At 60.0% G+C, this 18,037-nt stretch overlaps 2 protein-coding genes across 2 annotated transcripts; both read left to right on the top strand.

The window, feature by feature from the left end:
• The first annotated feature begins 2,646 nt into the window (after nt 1–2,646).
• Nucleotides 2,647–10,012, top strand: ARMC5 (armadillo repeat containing 5). The gene is made up of 3 exons (XM_082303683.1): nt 2,647–3,091; nt 7,567–7,677; nt 9,582–10,012. Exons 1-3 carry the CDS (start codon nt 2,815–2,817, stop codon nt 9,707–9,709), a joined length of 516 nt encoding a protein of 171 aa, XP_082159809.1. The 5' UTR covers nt 2,647–2,814; the 3' UTR covers nt 9,710–10,012.
• Nucleotides 10,013–11,452: 1,440 nt separating this feature from the next.
• LOC309585852 (uncharacterized protein) lies at nt 11,453–14,823 on the top strand (the record flags this gene model as incomplete). The annotated part of the gene is made up of 2 exons (XM_082303684.1): nt 11,453–13,016; nt 14,700–14,823. A coding segment is annotated over one exon (1,563 nt), but the record flags the coding sequence as incomplete, so codon positions are not given.
• Between the last annotated feature and the right edge of the window lie 3,214 nt (nt 14,824–18,037).

Raw genomic sequence — 18,037 nt, 5'->3', positions numbered from 1 at the left:
GGGGGGAAAATGGGGGGAAAATGGAGAAAAAATGGTGGAAAAATGGGGAGAAAATGGGGGGAAAATGGGGGAAAAGAGAGAAAATGGAGAAAAAATGGGGGGAAATGGGGAGAAAATGGGGGAAATGGGGAAAAAATGGGGGAAAAAGAGAGAAAATGGAGAAAAAATGGGGGGGATGGGGGAAAAATGGGGGGAAATGGGGGAAATGGGGAAAAAGAGAGAAAATGGAGAAAAATGGGGGGAATGGGGAGAAAATGGGGGGAAATGGGGGAAAAATGGGGGAAAAAGAGAGAAAATGAAGAAAAAATGGGGGGGAAATGCGGGAAAAATGGAAAAAAAGGAGAGAAAAGGGGGGGAAATGGGAGGAAATTGGAAAAAATGGGGGAAATGGGGGAGAAAGAGGGAAAAACGGGGGGAAACGGGGAAAAAGGAGAGAAAAGGGGGGGAGAATGGGGGGAAATGGGGAAAAAATGGAGAAAAATGGGGGAAAATGGGGAAAAAATAGGAAAAAACAGGAAAAAATAGGAAAAAACGGAGAAAAAATGAGAGAAAACAGAGAAAAATGGGGGGAAATGGGAAAAAAATTGGGGGAAATGGGAGGGAAATGGGGAGAAATGCAGAGAAATGGGGGAAAATGGGGGGAAATGGGGAAAAAAGAGAAAAAATGGGGAACAAAGAGAAAAATGGGGAAAAAAGAGAAAAATGGGGAAAAAAGAGAAAAAATGGGGAAAAAGAGAAAAAATGGGGAAAAAAGAGAAAAAATGGGGAAAAATGGGGGAAATGGGAGGAAATGGGGGGAAATGGGAAAAAAAAGGGGGAAATGGGAAAAAATGGGAAAAATGAGGGGGGAATGGGGGGGAATGGGGTTTGGGGGGAAAAACGAGCAAAGATGGGAATTAGGAGAGGAAAAATTGGGAAAACCCAGGAATTTGGGGGGGATGGGAAAAGATGAGGGGAAAACGGGTGGAAAAAACGGGGAGAAAACGAAGAATTCGTTAAAAAAACTCCGAGGGACAAAATGAAACCCAAATCGCCTCAAAATCCCCCCAAAATCCCCCCAAACTCCCTCAAGGACCCTCAACTCCCCTCAGAAACCCCCCCCAAATCCCCTCAGGGACCCCCAAACCCCCTCAGGGACCCCCCAAGTCCCCTCAGAAACTCCCCCAAACCCCCTCAAGGACCCTCACCTCCCTCAGGGGCCTTCAACTCTCTCAGGGACCCCCCAAACCCCCTCAGGGACCCCCAAATCCCCTCAGAAACTCCCCCAAACCCCTCAGGGACCCCTCAATTCCCTCACGAACCCCCAAACCCCCTCAGGGACCTCCCAAACCCCCTCAATCCCCTCAGGGACCCCCAAATCCCCTCAGAAACTCCCCCAAACCCCCTCAGAAACTCCCCCAAACCCCCTCAAGGACCCTCAACTCCCTCAGGGACCCTCAACTCCCTCAGGGACCCCCCAAACCCCCTCAGGGACCCCCCAAATCCCCTCAGAAACTCCTTCAAAGCCCCTCAGAGACCCCCCTAAATCCCCTCAAAACCCCTCAATCCCCTCAGGGACCCCCAAATCCCCTCAGAAACTCCCCCAAACCCCTCAGGGACCCCCCTAAATCCCCTCAAGGACCCCCAATCCCCCTCAGGGACCCTCAACTCCCTCACGAATCCCCCCAAATCCCCTCAGGAACCCCCAACTCCCCTCAGGGACCCCCCCAAATCCCTCAGGGACCCCTCAAACCCCTCAGGGACCCCCCAAATCCCCCTCAATGGCCCCCCAAATCCCCTCAGGGAGCCCCAAACCCCCTCAGGGACCCCCAAATCCCCTCAGGGAGCCCCAAATCCCCTCAAGGACCCTCAACTCCCTCACGAACGCCCTCAACTCCCTCACGAATCCCCCCCAAACCCCCTCAGGGACCCCTCAAACGCCCCCTCACCGAGCTCCTCCTCGTTCAGCCCCTCCTCGAGCGTCTCCAGGGCCCTCCGGAAATACTCGGCCGTGTCGGGCTCGAGGCGCGGCCGCGAATGTCGCCTCTGTCGCGACAGGTCCGGCCCGGGGGGGGCCTCGGCGTGCGCCGCCATCTTGGAGGCGGGAGGGGCGAGGCGGGAACGGCGCGAAATGTCGCGAGAGCGGGCGGGAAACATCGCGAGAAGTGCTGGCCACGCCCCCTCGGCCTCAACGCGTGTCAATCATTCGTGGTCAATCAATCAATCAATCGATCACCCATAGCCATCGCGATTCCGCTCATGCATTACCTGTCAATCACCTCTGACCCCGCCCCTTTCCCCTCACAACCACCTGTCAATCACCCTTGACACCGCCCCTTTCCCCCTCACAAACCGCCTGTCAATCACCTTTGCCCCTTCCCCTCACAAACCCACCTGTCAATCACCCCTGACCCCGTCCATTCCCCCTCACAAACCACCTGTCAATCACCTTTGCCCCTTCCCCTCACAAACCCACCTGTCAATCACCTCTGACCCCGCCCCTTTCCCCTCACAAACCACCTGTCAATCACCCCTGACCCCGTCCATTCCCCCTCACAAACCCACCTGTCAATCACCCCTGACCCCGCCCCTTTCCCCCTCACAACCCCCTGTCAATCATCTCCGCCCCTCCCCCTCCCATCACCCCCCGCGCTCCCCGTCCCTCCCCCTCTCCCTTCCCCCGCTCTCCCGGTGCCCCCTCCCCGCCGTTCCCCCCTCCCCGCTCTCCCCGCTCCGCCCGTTCCGGCCCTCGCCGTTCCCTTTCCCTTCCCGGTGTGCTTTTTTTTTTTTTTTTTTTTGCCCGTTTCCCCCCGATTTCCCCCCAATTCCCCCACCATGTCGGAGTCCCTGGGCTGGTGCGTGGACGCCGTGCGGGCCGCGGCCGAGCCGGCGCTGTCTCGGGCGCTGCTGGCGCTGCGCGGCCGCCACACGCGGCGGGCCGGGGGCCCCGCGCGGTTCCGCGAGCGCGGAGGCCTCGGGCCCCTCCTGGAGCTCGTGGGGCCCGAGAGGCCCCGGCGGATCCTGGACCTGGCCCTGAGCGTGCTCGGCAATTGCTGCACCGAGCCCGGCTGCCGGCGCCAGGCCCGGAGCCTCGGCGGGGTCCCGCGGCTCGGTGAGTGAGGGGGAAAAGGAGCGGAATGAGGGGGAAAGGAGCGGGAGTGAGGGGAAAGGAGCGAGGGGAAAGGAGCGGAATGAGGGGGAAAAGGAGCGGGAGTGAGGGGAAAGGAGCGGGAGTGAGGGGAAAAGGAGCGAGGGGAAAGGAGTGGAATGAGGGGAAAGGAGCGGGAATGAGGGGGAAAGGAGCGGGAGTGAGGGGAAAAGGAGCCGGGAGTGAGGGGAAAGGAGCGGGAGTGAGGGGAAAGGAGCGAGGGGAAAGGAGCGGGAATGAGGGGAAAAGGAGCGGGAGTGAGGGGAAAGGAGCGAGGGGAAAGGAGCGGGAATGAGGGGGGAAAGGAGCGGGAGTGAGGGGGAAAAGGAGCGGGAGTGAGGGGAAAGGAGCGGGAGTGAGGGGAAAGGAGCGAGGGGAAAGGAGCGGGAATGAGGGGAAAAGGAGCGGGAGTGAGGGGAAAGGAGCGAGGGGAAAGGAGCGGGAATGAGGGGGGAAAGGAGCGGGAGTGAGGGGGAAAAGGAGCGGGAGTGAGGGGGAAAAGGAGCGGGAATGAGGGGAAAAGGAGCGGGAGTGAGGGGGAAAAGGAGCGGGAGTGAGGGGGAAAAGGAGCGGGAATGAGGGGAAAGGAGCCGGGAGTGAGGGGAAAGGAGCGGGAGTGAGGGGGAAAGGAGCGGGAGTGAGGGGAAAGGAGCGGGAGTGAGGGGAAAAGGAGCGGGAATGAGGGGAAAGGAGCGGGAATGAGGGGGAAAAGGAGCGGGAGTGAGGGGAAAAGGAGCGGGAGTGAGGGGAAAGGAGCGGGAGTGAGGGGAAAAGGAGCGGGAGTGAGGGGAAAAGGAGCGGGAATGAGGGGGGAAAGGAGCGGGAGTGAGGGGAAAGGAGCGGGAGTGAGGGAAAAGGAGCGGGAGTGAGGGGAAAGGAGCGGGAGTGAGGGGAAAGGAGCGGGAATGAGGGGGGAAAGGAGCGGGAGTGAGGGGGAAAAGGAGCGGGAGTGAGGGGAAAGGAGCGGGAGTGAGGGGAAAGGAGCGGGAGTGAGGGGGAAAAGGAGCGGGAGTGAGGGGGAAAAGGAGCCAGGAGTGAGGGGAAAGGAGCGGGAGTGAGGGGAAAAGGAGCCAGGAGTGAGGGGAAAGGAGCGGGAGTGAGGGGAAAAGGAGCGGGAGTGAGGGGAAAAGGAGCGGGAATGAGGGGAAAAGGAGCGGGAGTGAGGGGGAAAGGAGCGGGAGTGAGGGGAAAGGAGCGGGAATGAGGGGAAAAGGAGCGGGAATGAGGGAAAAGGAGCGGGAGTGAGGGGAAAGGAGCGGGAGTGAGGGGAAAGGAGCGGGAATGAGGGGAAAAGGAGCGGGAGTGAGGGGGAAAAGGACCGGGAATGAGGGGAAAAGGAGCGGGAGTGAGGGGAAAAGGAGCGGGAGTGAGGGGAAAAGGAGCGGGAGTGAGGGGAAAAGGAGCGGGAATGAGGGGAAAAGGAGCGGGAGTGAGGGGAAAAGGAGCGGGAATGAGGGGAAAGGAGCGGGAGTGAGGGGAAAGGAGCGGGAGTGAGGGGGGAAAGGAGCGGGAGTGAGGGGGAAAAGGAGCGGGAGTGAGGGGAAAGGAGCGAGGGGAAAGGAGCGGAATTAGGGGAAAAGGAGCGGGAGTGAGGGGAAAGGAGCGGGAGTGAGGGGGAAAAGGAGCGGGAGTGAGGGGAAAGTGCCGGGAATGAGGGGAAAGGAGCGGGATTGAGGGGGAAGGAGTGGGAGTGAGGGGAAAAGGAGCGGGAGTGAGGGGAAAGTGCCGGGAATGAGGGGAAAGGAGCGGGAGTGAGGGGGAAAAGGAGCGGAATGAGGGGAAAAGGAGCGGGAGTGAGGGGGAAAGGAGCGGGAGTGAGGGGGAAAAGGAGCGGGAGTGAGGGGGAAAGGAGCGGGAATGAGGGGGGAAAGGAGCGGGAGTGAGGGGGAAAAGGAGCGGGAATGAGGGGAAAAGGAGCGGGAGTGAGGGGAAAAGGAGCGGGAATGAGGGGAAAGGAGCGGGAGTGAGGGGAAAGGAGCGGGAGTGAGGGGGAAAAGGAGCGGGAGTGAGGGGAAAGGAGCGGGAGTGAGGGGAAAGGAGCGGGAATGAGGGAAAGGAGCGGGAATGAGGGAAAGGAGCGGGAATGAGGGGAAAAGGAGCGGGAGTGAGGGGGAAAAGGAGCGGGAATGAGGGGAAAGGAGCGGGAGTGAGGGGGAAAAGGAGCGGGAGTGAGGGGGAAAGGAGCGGGAATGAGGGGAAAGGAGCGGGAGTGAGGGGGAAAGGAGCGGGAATGAGGGGAAAAGGAGCGGGAGTGAGGGGGAAAAGGAGCGGGAATGAGGGGAAAAGGAGCGGGAATGAGGGGAAAGGAGCGGAATGAGGGGAAAAGGAGCGGGAGTGAGGGGGAAAAGGAGCGGGAGTGAGGGGAAAAGGAGCGGGAATGAGGGAAAGGAGCGGGAATGAGGGGAAAAGGAGCGGGAGTGAGGGGGAAAGGAGCGGGAATGAGGGGGGAAAGGAGCGGGAGTGAGGGGGAAAGGAGCGGGAATGAGGGGGAAAAGGAGCGGGAGTGAGGGGAAAGGAGCGGGAGTGAGGGGGAAGGAGCGGGAATGAGGGGAAAGGAGCGGAATGAGGGGAAAGGAGCGGGAGTGAGGGGAAAGGAGCGGGAGTGAGGGGAAAAGGAGCGGGAGTGAGGGGAAAAGGAGCGGGAATGAGGGGAAAAGGAGCGGGAGTGAGGGGAAAGGAGCGGGAGTGAGGGGGAAAAGGAGCGGGAGTGAGGGGGAAAAGGAGCGGGAGTGAGGGGAAAGGAGCGGGAATGAGGGGAAAGGAGCGGGAGTGAGGGGAAAGTGCCGGGAATGGGGAGAAAAGGGCCGGGAATGGGGAGAAAAGGGCTGGGAACGGGGCTGGGAGTTCCAAGGGAGGGGAAGTGGGGCGGGAAAAAGGCCTGGAATGGCGTGGGAACCCCCCTGGGATGGGAATGGAACAGTCCAGAGCCCCCCTGTGGCCACCCTGACCTTTGACCCTTGATCCTGGGTGGCCATCCTGGCGCTGACCTTTGAACCCCCAGTGGCCACTGTGACCCCTGAGCCTTGACCTCTGACCCCCAGTGGCCCTGCTGACCCTGACCCCTGACCTTTGACCCCTGACCCCTGCCCTTTGACCCCCAGTGGTCATCCTGACCCCTGACCTTTGCCCTCTGACCCCTGACCTTTGCCCTCTGACCCCAGTGGCCCTGCTGGCGCTGCCCATTGCCCCCTGACCTTTGCCCTCTGACCCCTGACCTTTGACCCCAGTGGCCCTGCTGGCGCTGCCCATTGCCCTCTGACCCCTGACCTTTGACCCCAGTGGCCCTGCTGGCGCTGCCCATTGCCCTTTGGCCCCTGACCTTTGCCCTCTGACCCCCAGTGGCCCTGCTGATCCTGACCTTTGCCCTCTGACCACTGACCTTTGCCCTCTGACCCCTGACCTTTGCCCTCTGACCCCTGACCTTTGACCCGCAGTGGCCCTGCTGGCGCTGCCCATTGCCCTCTGACCCCTGACCTTTGCCCTCTGACCCCTGACCTTTGTCCTCTGACCCCAGTGGCCCTGCTGGCGCTGCCCATTGCCCCCCTGCCCCCTGACCTTTGCCCCCTGACCCCTGACCCCTGCCCATTGCCCCCCTGACCCCTGACCTTTGCCCTTTGACCCCAGTGGCCCTGGTGCCACTGCCCATTGCCCTCTGACCCCTGACCTTTGACCCTTGACCCTTAGTGGCCCTGCTGATGCTGCCCATCGCCCCCTGACCTTTGCCCCCTGACCCCTGCCCATTGCCCCTGCCCCTTGACCTTTGCCCTCTGACCCCTGACCTTTGCCCTCTAACCCCAGTGGCCCTGCTGGCGCTGCCTATTGCCCCCTGACCCCTGACCTTTGCCCTCTGGCCCCTGACCTTTGACCCCAGTGGCCCTGCTGATGCGGCCCATTGCCCTTTGGCCCCTGACCTTTGCCCTTTGACCCCCAGTGGCCCTGCTGACCCTGACCTTTGCCCTCTGACCCCTGACCTTTGCCCTCTGACCCCAGTGGCCCTGCTGGCGCTGCCCATTGCCCCCTGCCCCCTGACCTTTGCCCTCTGACCCCTGCCCATTGACCCCCTGACCCCTGACCTTTGACCCCCTGACCCCTGACCTTTGACCCCCTGACCCCTGACCTTTGACCCCAGTGGCCCTGCTGGTGCTGCCAATTGCCCCCTGACCCCTGACCTTTGCCCTCTGGCCCCTGACCTTTGCCCTCTGACCCCTGACCTTTGACCCTTAGTGGCCCTGCTGATGCTGCCCATTGCCCCCCTGCCCCCTGACCTTTGCCCTCTGACCCCTGACCTTTGACCCCTGACCCATGCCCTTTGCCCCGCCGTGGCCCTGCTGGCGCTGCCCATTGCCCCCCTGCCCCCTGACCTTTGCCCTCTGACCCTTGACCTTTGACCCCCTGACCTTTGACCCCCTGACCTTTGATCCCCTGACCTTTGACCCCAGTGGCCCTGCTGGCGCTGCCCGCCGGCCCCGAGAGCGTCCACAACCGCGTCGCCCGGACTTTGGCCAACCTGGCCCTGGAGCCCGACGGCGCCCGCCACGTCCTGGAGGCCGGTGAGGGCAATTTGGGGCCAATTCCGGGCATTTTGGGGCATTTCGGGGGATTTGGGGAACATTTCGGGGGATTTGGGGAAAAATTCGCGGGGTTTGGGGAGGTTTGAGGGGGTTTGGGGGGAGTTTGGGGCATTTTGGGGAGGTTTGCGGGGTTTGGGGGGAGTTTTGAGGAACTTTTTGGGAAAATTTGGGGGGTTTGGGGGAGGTTTGGGGAGGGTTTGAGAGGAATTTGGGGGAGGTTTTGGGGAATTTGGGGGATTTTGGGGGAATTTGGGAGAGATTTGGGGAGATTTTGGGGAATTTCGCGGGGTTTGGGGGATTTGAGGGGAATTATGGGGGGATTTGGAGGGAGTTTCAGGGAAATGTTTGGGAATTTTGGGGAAATTTTTGGGAATTTGGTGGAATTTGGGGGAATTTCAGGGGATTTTGGGAGAATTTGGGGCAGTTTTGGGGAGATTTGGGGGAATTTCCGGGGATTTGAGGGGAATTTGGGGGAGTTTTGGGGGGATTTTGGGAAGAATTTTGGGGAATTTTAGGGGATTTTGGAGGGTTTTGGGGGATTTGGGGAGCTTTGGGATCTTTTGGGTGGAATTTTGGGGGAATTTGGGGAGATTTTCGGGGGATTTGGGGGGATTTGAGGGGAATTCAGGGGAATTTGGGGAAATTTTTGGGAATTTGGGGGAATTTTGGGGGATTTGGGGTGAATTTGGGGGCATTTGGGGGGATTTGGGGAGGTTTAGGGGGAAATGGGGGGAATTGGGGAGAATTTGGGGGGATTGGGGGCAATTTGGGGGGATTTCGGGGAATTTGGGAGAATTTGGGGGAATTTTGGGGGAATTGGGGCAATTTCAGGGGGATTTGGGGGAATTTCGGGGGCAATTTTGGGCCATTTCGGGACCTTTTGAGCACCAACAACTCCAAGACCTTTGAGGGCAATTTTGGGGCGTTTTAAGACAGATTTGGGAACTCTCTTACCATGGGCTGACCCCACCCCCCCAAAACCCCCCCCAAATCCCGCCCAAACTCCCCCCAAATCCCCCCAAAACTCCCCAAAAAACCCCAAAACCCCCCAAAAGCCCCCCCAACCCCCCTTTAACCCCTCAAACTCCCCCAAGACCCCCCCAAACCCTCCCTTAATCCCCCCAAATCACCCCAAACCCCTCCCAAATCCCCCCCAAACCCCCCAAAAATTCCCCAAACTCCCCCAAACCCCCCAGACTCCCCCAAAACCTCCCCAAATCCCCCCCAACCCCCCTAAAAACCCCCAAACCCCTCCCAAATCCCCCCAAAACCCCCCTTTAACCCCCCAAACCCCCCCAACCTCCCCCAAACTCCCCCAAATCCCCCCAAACTCCCCCAAAACCCCCCTTTAACCCCCCCAAACCCTCCCTTAACCCCCCCAAAAAGCCCCCAAACCCCCCCAAATTCCCCAAACCCCTCCCCAAATCCCCCTCAAATCCCCCCAAAATCCCCCAAAACCCCCCTTTAACCCCCCAAATCCCCCCAAAACCCCCCTTTAACCCCTCAAACCCCCCCAAACCCCCCAGAAACCCCCCCACACCCTCCCTTAACCCCCCCAAAACCCCTCAAACCCCCCCAAAACCCCCAAACTCCCCTCAAACCCCCCCAAATCCCCCCAAAACCCCCCAAACCCCCCCAAACCCCCCCAAATTCCCCAAATCCCTCCCCAAATCCCCCTCAAATCCCCCCAAAATCCCCCAAAACCCCCCAAACTCCCCTCAAACCCCCCCAAATCCCCCCCAAAACCCCTCAAACCCCCCCAACCCCCCCAAACTGCCCTCAAACCCCCAAATCCCCCCCAAACCCCCCCAAATCCCTCAAAACCCCCCCAAAAACCCCCAAATCCCCCCAACCCCCCCTTTTAACCCCTGCCCTCCCCCCAGGTGCCGCCCCCCTCCTCATCTCCTTGGCCACCACCTGCGGCACCCCCGGTTGCCCTCCTCAGCGCCGCCCGCGCCCTTCGCATTTTGGGGTCCCCCCGCCCCCCAAAATCCCCGCCGGGACCCCCTGAGGAGCCCCCCCTTGGCCAGCCCGGCTCGTGTCCAGGCGGCCGCAGCGCTGGCCACACGTTTGGCCGCTCTGGGTGCCGCTGACCCGGCCGGCCCCGCTTTGGCCAGGGCGTTGCGGGGGTTGTTGGCCAGCCCGTGCCCCCCGCGGTGGCCGAAGCGGTGACCCCCGCTTTGGGGGCGTTGGCCACTTTGGCCACTGACCAGCGCAGGGACCCGCGGGCGTCGGCTTTGGCCGCTTTGGCCGCGGTCAGCGCCCGGGGTGGCTGCGGCCCGGCGCTGGGAGCGGCCGGAGCCGTGGAGGCCGCGGTGGCCACCGTGAGGAGGGGGCTGAGGGGGAGGGGCTGAAGGGGGGGGGGAGTAAAGTGGGGGAGGGTCCTGAGTTGGGGGGGGGCAGCAAGGGAAGGGGGGGGGTCCTAAAGTGGGGGGGGGTCCCCAAGTTAAGGGTGGGGGTCCCCAATTGAAGGGGGGTGGTCCCAAATCTGGGGAGGGTCCCAAATTGGGTGGGGGTCCCTCAGTTAAGGGTGGGGGTCCCGAATTGGGTGGGGGTCCCTCGGTTAAGGGTGGGGGTCCCAAATTTGGGGAGGGTCCCAAATTGGGTGGGGGTCCCTCAGTTAAGGGTGGGGGTCCCGAATTTGGGGAGGGTCCCAAATTGGGTGAGAGACCCGAATTGGGTGGGGGGTCCCCCCAGTAAGGGTGGGGGTCCTAAAGTGGGTGGGGGTCCCGAATTGGGTGGGGGTCCCCAAGTTAAGAGTGGGGGTCCCCCAGTTAAGGGTGGGGGTCCCAAATTTGGGGAGGGTCCCAATTTGGGTGGGGGTCCCTCAGTTAAGGGTGGGGGTCACAATTTGGGTGGGGGTCCCCAAGTTAAGGGTGAGGGTCCCAATTGGGTGGGGGACCCGAATTGAAGGGGGGTGGTCCCAAATCTGGGGAGGGTCCCGAATTGGGTGGGGGTCCCTCGGTTAAGGGTGGGGGTCCCAAATTTGGGGAGGGTCCCAAATTGGGTGAGAGACCCGAATTGGGTGGGGGTCCCCCCAGTAAGGGTGGGGGTCCTAAAGTGGGTGGGGGTCACAATTTGGGTGGAGGTCACCAAGTTAAGGGTGGGGGTCCCTCAGTTAAGGGTGGGGGTCCTAAAGTGGGTGGGGGTCACAATTTGGGTGGGGGTCCCCAAGTTAAGGGTGAGGGTCCCAAATTGGGTGGGGGACCCGAATTGAAGGGGGGTGGTCCCAAATCTGGGGAGGGTCCCAATTTGGGTGGGGGTCCCCAAGTGAAGAGTGGGGTCCTAAATTTGGGGAGGATCCCAAATTGGGTGGGGGTCCCTCAGTTAAGGGTGGGGGTCCCCAATTGAAGGGGGGTGGTCCCAAATCTGGGGAGGGTCCCGAATTGGGTGGGGGTCCCCAAGTTAAGGGTGGGGGTCCCAAATTGGGTGGGGGTCCCTCGGTTAAGGGTGGGGGTCCCAAATTTGGGGAGGGTCCCAAATTGGGGTGAGAGACCCGAATTGGGTGGGGGTCCCCCCAGTAAGGGTGGGGGTCCTAAAGTGGGTGGGGGTCCCCCAGTTAAGGTTGGGGGTCCAAATTGGGTGGGGGTCCCCCAGTTAAGGTTGGGGGTCCCGAATTGGGTGGGGGTCCCCCAGTTAAGGGTGGGGGTCGCCCCCAACGCCCCCAATTTGGGGGGGGTGGTCTCCAAATGAACGGGGGTCCCAAATTGGGTGGGGGTCCCCGCTTGAATGGGGGTCCCCAATTTGGGGCTGGGGGTTCCCAATTTGGGGCTGGGGGTCCCAAATTCGGCTCCGGGCGTCTCCAATCAGACTCGGGGCATCCCAAATTTGGGTCTGGGGGTCCCGATTTTGGGTCTGGGGGTCCCCAATTCGGCTCCGGAGATCCCAAATTCGGCTCCGGGGATCCCAAATTCGGCTCCGGAGATCCCAAATTCAGCTCCGGGGATCCCAAATTCGGCTCCGGGGATCCCAAATTCGGGTCTGGAGATCCCAAATTCAGCTCCGGGGATCCCAAATTCGGTTCCGGGGGTCTCCAATCGGACTCGGGGGCATCCCGATTTTGGCTCCGGGGGTCCCCAGTTTGACTCCGACGATCCCAGTTCCGACTCCGGGGATCCCAATTTCGATCCCGGGGCTCCCCATTTCCATTTCGACGATCCCAATTTCGACTCCGGGGCTCCCCATTTCGATCCCGGGCTCCCCATTTCGACTCCGGGGCTCCCCAATTCGACTCCAACGATCCCAATTTCGATCCCGGCGCTCCCCATTTCGATCCCGGGGCTCCCCATTTCGACTCCAACGATCCAATTTCGATCCCGGGGCTTCCAATTTCGATCCCGGGGCTCCCAATTTCGATCCCGGGGCTCCCCAATTCGACTCCGACGATCCCAATTTCCATTCCGACGATCCCAATTTCCATTCCGACGATCCCAATTTCGATCCCGGGGCTCCCCAATTCGGCTCCGGGGCTCCCCATTTCGATCCCGGGGCTCCCCATTTCGACTCCGACGATCCCAATTTCGATCCCGGGGCTCCCCATTTCGACTCCGGGGCTCCCCAATTCGACTCCAGCGCTCCCCATTTCGATCCCGGCGCTCCCAATTTCGATCCCGGCGCTCCCAATTTCGATCCCGGCGCTCCCCATTTCGACTCCGACGATCCCAGTTCCGGCTCCGGCGCTCCCCAGTTCAGCCCCGGGGGTCCCCATTTCGACTCCGACGATCCCAATTTCGATCCCGGGGCTCCCAATTTCGATCCCGGCGCTCCCCATTTCGATCCCGGGGCTCCCCATTTCGACTCCGGCGCTCCCAATTTCGATCCCGGCGCTCCCCATTTCGATCCCGGGGCTCCCCATTTCGACTCCGACGATCCCAGTTCCGGCTCCGGCGCTCCCAGTTCAGCCCCGGGGGTCCCCCATTTCGCCTGGGCGCTGCGTGCCCTGTGCCTGCTGTGCCGCGAGGCCGTGAACCGCGCTCGGGTGCGGGGCTCGGGGGGTCTGGGGGCTCTGCTGGCCGTGCTGCGGACCCCGCGCTCGCCGCTGGCACCCGAGGGTGCTGCTGGCCCTCAGCGCCTTCGCCTGGGACCCGCTGGCCCTGCGCCTCCTGGAGCAGCGCGGAGCCGCCCCGTTGCTCGCCCGGGGGCTACTGGCCCGGGGGCTACGAGCCAGGCAAAAGCTACGGCGAGGGGAAGAGGAGGAGGAGGAGGAGGAGGAGGAGGAGGAGGAAGGGGAGGAAGAGGAGGCGGCGTCGGCGGATCTGCCCCGAGAAGGGCTCGGGACCCCCGGGGAGGCGGCGGCCGGGGAGCTGGAGGGGGCTGAGGTGGGTGGGGAGGGGGATTTGGGGAGGGGTTTGGGGGGATTTGAGGGGTTTGGGGGGATTTGGGGGGATTTGGGGAGGATTTGAGGGGATTTGGGGAGGATTTGGGGGGATTTGGGGAGGATTTGGGGGGATTTGGGGGGGATTTGAGGGGTCCTGAGAGGGATTTGAGGGATTTGGGGGGATTTGGGGAGGATTTGAGGGGATTTGGGGAGGATTTGGGAGGGAATTGGGGGGGATTTGGGGGGATTTTGGGGGCAGTTTGGGGGGATTGAGGGGGATTTTGAGGGGATTTGGGGGGGATTGAATGAGATTGGAGGAGGATTGAAGGGGATTTGGGGAGGTTTGGGGGGGAATTGGGGAGGGAATTGGGGGGATTTGGGGGGGATTTGAGGGGATTTGGGGAGGATTTGGGGGGGGATTTGAGGGGATTTGGGGGGATTTGGGGAGGATTTGGGGAGGATTTGGGGGGATTTGAGGGGATTTGGGGAGGATTTGGGGAGGATTTGGGGAGGATTTGGGGGGATTTGAGGGGATTTGGGGAGGATTTGGGGGGATTTGGGGGGGATTTCGGGAGGATTTGGGGGGATTTGGGAGGATTTGAGGGGATTTGGGGGGGGATTTGAGGGGATTTGGGGAGGATTTGGGGGGATTTGGGGGGGATTTGGGGAGGATTTGGGGGGATTTGGGGAGGATTTGGGGGATTTGAGAGGGATTTGGGGGGGATTTCGGGAGGATTTGGGGGGATTTGGGGAGGATTTGGGGGGATTTGAGGAGTCCTGGGAGGGATTTTGGGGTTTGTTTTTTGGGCTGATTTAAGAAGATTTTGAGATGCTTTAAACACTTCTTGGGGGGGATAATTTAAGCATTTTTAGGGCTTTTTTTGGGCTGATTTAAGGAGATTTTGGGGACAATTTAAGCATTTTTAGGGGTTTTTTTGGGGGGTGATTTAAGGAGATTTTGGGGTGTTTCAACGACTTTTGGGTTTTTTTGGGGGGGGGCTACTTAAAGCATTTTTAGGGTTTTTTTGGCTGATTTAAGGAAATTTTGAGGGATAATTTAAGTATTTTTACGGGGTTTTGGGGGGATAATTTAAGTATTTTTAGGGGCTTTTTTGGGCTGATTTAAGGAGATTTGGGGGGATAATTTAAGCATTTTTAGGGCTTTTTTGGGCTGATTTAAGGAGATTTTGGGGATAATGTAAGCTTTTTTAGGGCTTTTTTTGGGCTGATTTAAGGAGATTTTGGGGATAATTTAAGCTTTTTTAGGGCTTTTTTTGGGCTGATTTAAGGAGATTTGGGGGGATAATTTAAGCATTTTTAGGGGGTTTTGGGGCGATAATTTAAGCATTTTTAGGGCTTTTTTTGGGCTGATTTAAGGAGATTTTGGGGATAATGTAAGCTTTTTTAGGGGCTTTTTTTGGGCTGATTTAAGGAGATTTTGGGGGATAATTTAAGCATTTTTAGGGGGTTTTTTGGGCTGATTTAAGGAGATTTCAGGGCTGATTTAACGACTTTTAGGGAGGCGCTAATTTAAGCATTTTTTGGGCCCGATCGAAGCAACTTCAACAATTTTCGGGTCATTTCCCCCCCCCCAACCCAACCCCCTTTTTTTGGGAGGGGTGGGGGAGGGGTCCAACTCCCTCTCTAACCCCTCCCTCCCCCCCCCTTTCCCCTCCCCCCACAGGTCCTGGCTCTCCACCACCACCTCCCCTCCCCCCTCCCCTCCCCCAGCCCCTCCCCCACCCCCCAAAAAACCCAAACCGCCCCTCCCCCCCACCCTCCACACCCTCGCCCTGCCCCGAGCCCCGATTTTGGGGGACCCCCTGCTCCCCGAAGCCCCCGCCCTCCTCCTCCTCGAGCGCTTGGCCGAGCCCCCCGACCCCGACCCCTCCCTCCCCTCCCCCCCCGTGCTCTCGGCGATTTTGGGGTACCTGGCGGGGGTCCCGCGCCCCTCCCCCCGCGCCGGCCGCCTCCTGCGCCTCCTTTTGGGGCACCCCCCGTTTTTTGGGGTTCTCGTCCGAGGTTTCGTCCCCTCTTTGCTCCATTCCTGCCTCGTCCTGGGCTTGCCCCTGCCGGGGGGAGCCCCAAAAACCCCGGGGGGAGCCCCAAAAACCCCGGGGGGAGCCCCAAAAACCCCGGGGGGAGCCCCAAAAACCCCGGGGGGAGCCCTGAGAGCCGAGGAGGAAGAGGAGGAGGAGGAGGAGGAGGAGGAGGAGGAGAGGAAGGAGCGGCTGCGGGAGCTGGGTGAGGGGTTTTGGGGGGGATTTGGGGTTTTTGGGGGAGATTTTGGGGAAGGTTTGGGGGGTTTAGGGGGGTTAGAGGGGGATTTGGGGAGGGTTTGGGGGGATTGAAGGGGATTTTGGGGGGATTTGGGGGGGATTGAGGGGGATTTTGGGAGGATTGAGGGGGATTTTGGGGGAGTTGGGGGGATTTGAGGGGGATTTTGGGGGATCTTGGTGGGGTTTGGGAGGGAATTGGGGGGGATTTAAGGAGATTTGGGGGGATTTTGGGGGGATTTGACGGGGTTTTGGGGGGGGTTGAGGGAGATTTGGGGGGGTTTTGGGGGGATTTTGGAGGGATTGAGGGGGATTTGGGGGGTCCTGGTGGGGTTTGGGGGGGATTGAAGGGGATTTTGGGGGCGGTTTGGGGGGATTTGGGGGCTTTAGGGGGGTTAGAGGGGGATTTTGGGGGGGTTTGGGGGGATTGAAGGGGGTTTGGGGGGGAATTGGGGGGATTTGAGGGGGTTTTGGGAGGATTGAGGGGGATTTGGGGGGGATTGAAGGGAATTTGGGGGGTCCTGGTGGGGTTTGGGAGGGAATTGGGGGGGATTTGGGGGGATTTAAGGGGATTTTGGGGGCAGTTTGGGGGGATTGAGGGGGATTTTGAGGGGATTTGGGGGGGATTGAATGAGGTTGGAGGAGGATTGAAGGGGATTTGGGGGGGTTTGGGGGGGATTTGGGGGTTTTGGGGGGGTTTGGGGGGGATTTGGGGAGGGAATTGGGGGGATTTGAGGGGGTTTTGGGGGATTTTGGGGGGATTTGAGGGAGAATTGGGTTTTTGGGGGGCTTGGGGAGATTTTGGGGGGGGTTGCGTTCTTTTGGGGGGATTTGAGGGGATTTGGGGGATTTAGGGGGGAAGTTGGGGGGAAATTGGGGGGGTTGGGGAGGTTTTACGGGGGAATTGGGGGTTTGGGGGGGATTTAGACAAGATTTTGAGGAGATTTGGGGGGAAATTGGGGGTTTGGGGTGGAATTGGGGAGGTTTTGGGGGGATTTTGGGGGGATTTTTGCGTTCTTTTGGGGGGATTTGAGGGGATTTTGGGGGTGGTTGAGGGAGAATTGGGGGATTTTGGGGGGGTTGAGGGGGATTTGGGGGGATTTGTGGGGAAATTGGGGATTTTAGGGGGGATTTGTGGGGCTGTTGGGGGTTTGGGGGGGGTTGGGGTGTTTGGGGGGATTTTGGGGGTTTAGGGGGGAAGTTGGGGGGGTTTGGGGGGAAATTGGGGGGATTTTAGGGGATTTTGGGGGTTTGGGGGGCATTTGGGGGGTTTTGGGGGGATTTAGAGGGGATTTTTGTGGGGGTCCTGGGGGGGATTTGGGGGAATATTGGTGGTTTTGGGGGGATTTGGGGGATTTTAGGGGATTTGGCGAGGATTTGAGGGGGAATTTGGGGGGTTTTGGGTGGTCCCGAGTTCAATTTTGGGGGTCCCGGGTGGATTTTTGGGACCCCCGACCCCCTCTCGACCCCCACCATTTTGCCGTTCCCCTCCCCCCCCCAGGTGAGAGCCTCCTGCGGATTTTGGGGGCGATGGCGGCGTCGCCGTTCGGGGTGGGGGTCCTGACCCACATGTTGAGGTGTGGGACCCCCCCCGCCCGCCTGGCCTGCGCCACCGCCCTGCTGCTGCTGGCCAGGTACCGGCCCCTCCCCAAAACCGCCTCAAAAACGCCCCAAAATCACCCCAAAACCGACCCGGAATCACCCCAAAAAAACCCCGATCAAAACGCCCCAAATCACCCCAAAAACACCCCGGAATCACCCCAACAATGCCCCAAAATCGCCCCAAAAACACCCCGATGAAAACGCCCCAAATCACCCCAAAACCACCCCATAACGCCCCAAAAACGCCCCAAAACCAGCCCGAAAACACCCCAGAATCACCCCAAAAAACCCCCCCGATAAAAACGCCCCAAATCACCCCAAAAACGCCCCGGAATCACCCCAAAAATGCCCCAAAAACACCCCGATGAAAACGCCCCAAAATCACCCCAAAACCGCCCCGAATTCACCCCAAAAAAACCCCGATCAAAACGCTCCAAATCACCCCAAAATCACCCCAAGAACACCCCAAAAATGCCCCAAATCACCCCAAAACTGCCCCGAAATCACCCCAAAAAAGCCCCGATCAAAACGCCCCAAAATCACCCCAAAAACACCCCAAAATCACCCCAAAAACACCCCAGAAAATGCTCCAAAACCACCCCAGAATGCCCCAAAACACCCCAAAATCACCCCAAACCCACCCCAAAATCACCCCAGAAAACGCCCCAAAATCACCCCAAAAAAGCCCCGATCAAAACGCCCCAAAATCACCCCAAAACCACCCCAGAATGCCCCAAAAAAAACCCAAAAAAACCCCCGAGGAAAACGCCCAAAATGCCCCAAAATCACCCCAAAATCCCCCCAAAAAACCAATCCCCCCTCCCCCCTCCTATCGCGATATATCGCCACGGCAACACCCCCATATCGCGATATATCGCCATGGCAACGCCCCCATATCGCCATGGCAACGCCCCATATCGCGATATATCGCCACGGCACCCCCCTTATATCGCGATATATCGCCATGGCAACGCCCCCTATCGCGATATATCGCCATGGCAACGCCCCCATATCGCCATGGCAACGCCCCATATCGCGATATATCGCCATGGCAACGCCCCCATATCGCGATATATCGCCATGGCAACGCCCCCATATCGCGATATATCGCCATGGCAACGCCCCCATATCGCGATATATCACC

The sequence above is a fragment of the Coloeus monedula genome (assembly GCF_965178545.1).
Source record: "Coloeus monedula genome assembly, contig: HAP1_SCAFFOLD_666, whole genome shotgun sequence".
NCBI lineage: Eukaryota > Metazoa > Chordata > Aves > Passeriformes > Corvidae > Coloeus > Coloeus monedula.
This window is presented reverse-complemented; position numbering and strand designations above follow the sequence as displayed.

Coding starts and splice junctions, on each gene's coding strand:
- ARMC5 (XM_082303683.1), top strand. CDS start 2,815: ATGTCGGAGTCCCTGGGCTGGTGCGTGGACGCCGTGCGGGCCGCGGCC. Junction 3,092..7,566: donor CGGCGGGGTCCCGCGGCTCG/GTGAGTGAGGGG, acceptor CTTTGACCCCAG/TGGCCCTGCTGGCGCTGCCC. Junction 7,678..9,581: donor CCGCCACGTCCTGGAGGCCG/GTGAGGGCAATT, acceptor CCCTCCCCCCAG/GTGCCGCCCCCCTCCTCATC.